At 58.0% G+C, this 590-nt stretch overlaps 1 protein-coding gene across 3 annotated transcripts in view; it reads left to right on the top strand.

Moving 5' to 3' along the window:
- The first annotated feature begins 393 nt into the window (after positions 1-393).
- The window catches only part of POC5 (POC5 centriolar protein), a 60264-nt gene continuing 60067 nt past the window's right edge, over positions 394-590 (top strand). For 2 of the 3 annotated variants that reach the window (XM_019517710.1, XM_019517708.1), the window contains exon 1: positions 394-501. In XM_019517710.1, coding sequence (XP_019373255.1) covers positions 441-501 — 61 coding nt within the window. In that variant the 5' untranslated portion in view covers positions 394-440. The remainder of the gene's footprint in view (positions 502-590) is intronic. The other variant, XM_019517709.1, reaches the window with a different exon arrangement.

Genomic DNA, 590 nt, shown 5'->3' with positions numbered 1-590 from the left:
CGGATAATGTTGAGTTTCCAATATACAATAATTTCGTATTTAAGGCTTGACAGCACTCTCCGGGGAAGGCCCCAGTAGCACCCACCACCCTCAAGGAGGCACTCACACCGCTCCACGTGACCACCCCAAGCTAACTGACTCTGTCCCCGCCCAGCACCACCCGCCTTCCAGGCCCGGTAACTTCCCTGACCAATCAGCGCGCGAAAGCGCTAGAGCGCCCATAGTGACACGGAGCCTATCAGAGAACGGCACAGGTAACAACTTGGTGAGCGGCCGCCGCTGCAGCTGAGCTTGGATTGGGATTTAAAAAAAAAGAGCAAGCCCCGCCTTCCCGAGCTCATCGACCGCTCCTCGATTGGCTGCGACGCAAAGGGGTTGTCCAATTATCGGGCGCTTTGCAAAAAAAAATATTCCGAGCCAATCGGGGAGGTTTTTATGTCATGCCCCGACCGTTTGAAACTATCAAGGAGTTCGGCAGAGCCGGCGCTCGGCGGGGCGCAGGTAAGGAGGGGGAGGGGGTGTTGCACACGTTACACTCAATGTCGGGCCCCAGCGTGGGCGGCCCTGTTGTCCCGCTACCTCCGCCGCAC

The sequence above is a fragment of the Gavialis gangeticus genome, unplaced genomic scaffold (genome assembly GCF_001723915.1).
Source record: "Gavialis gangeticus isolate Ggan-Ray unplaced genomic scaffold, GavGan_comp1, whole genome shotgun sequence".
NCBI lineage: Eukaryota > Metazoa > Chordata > Crocodylia > Gavialidae > Gavialis > Gavialis gangeticus.
This window is presented reverse-complemented; position numbering and strand designations above follow the sequence as displayed.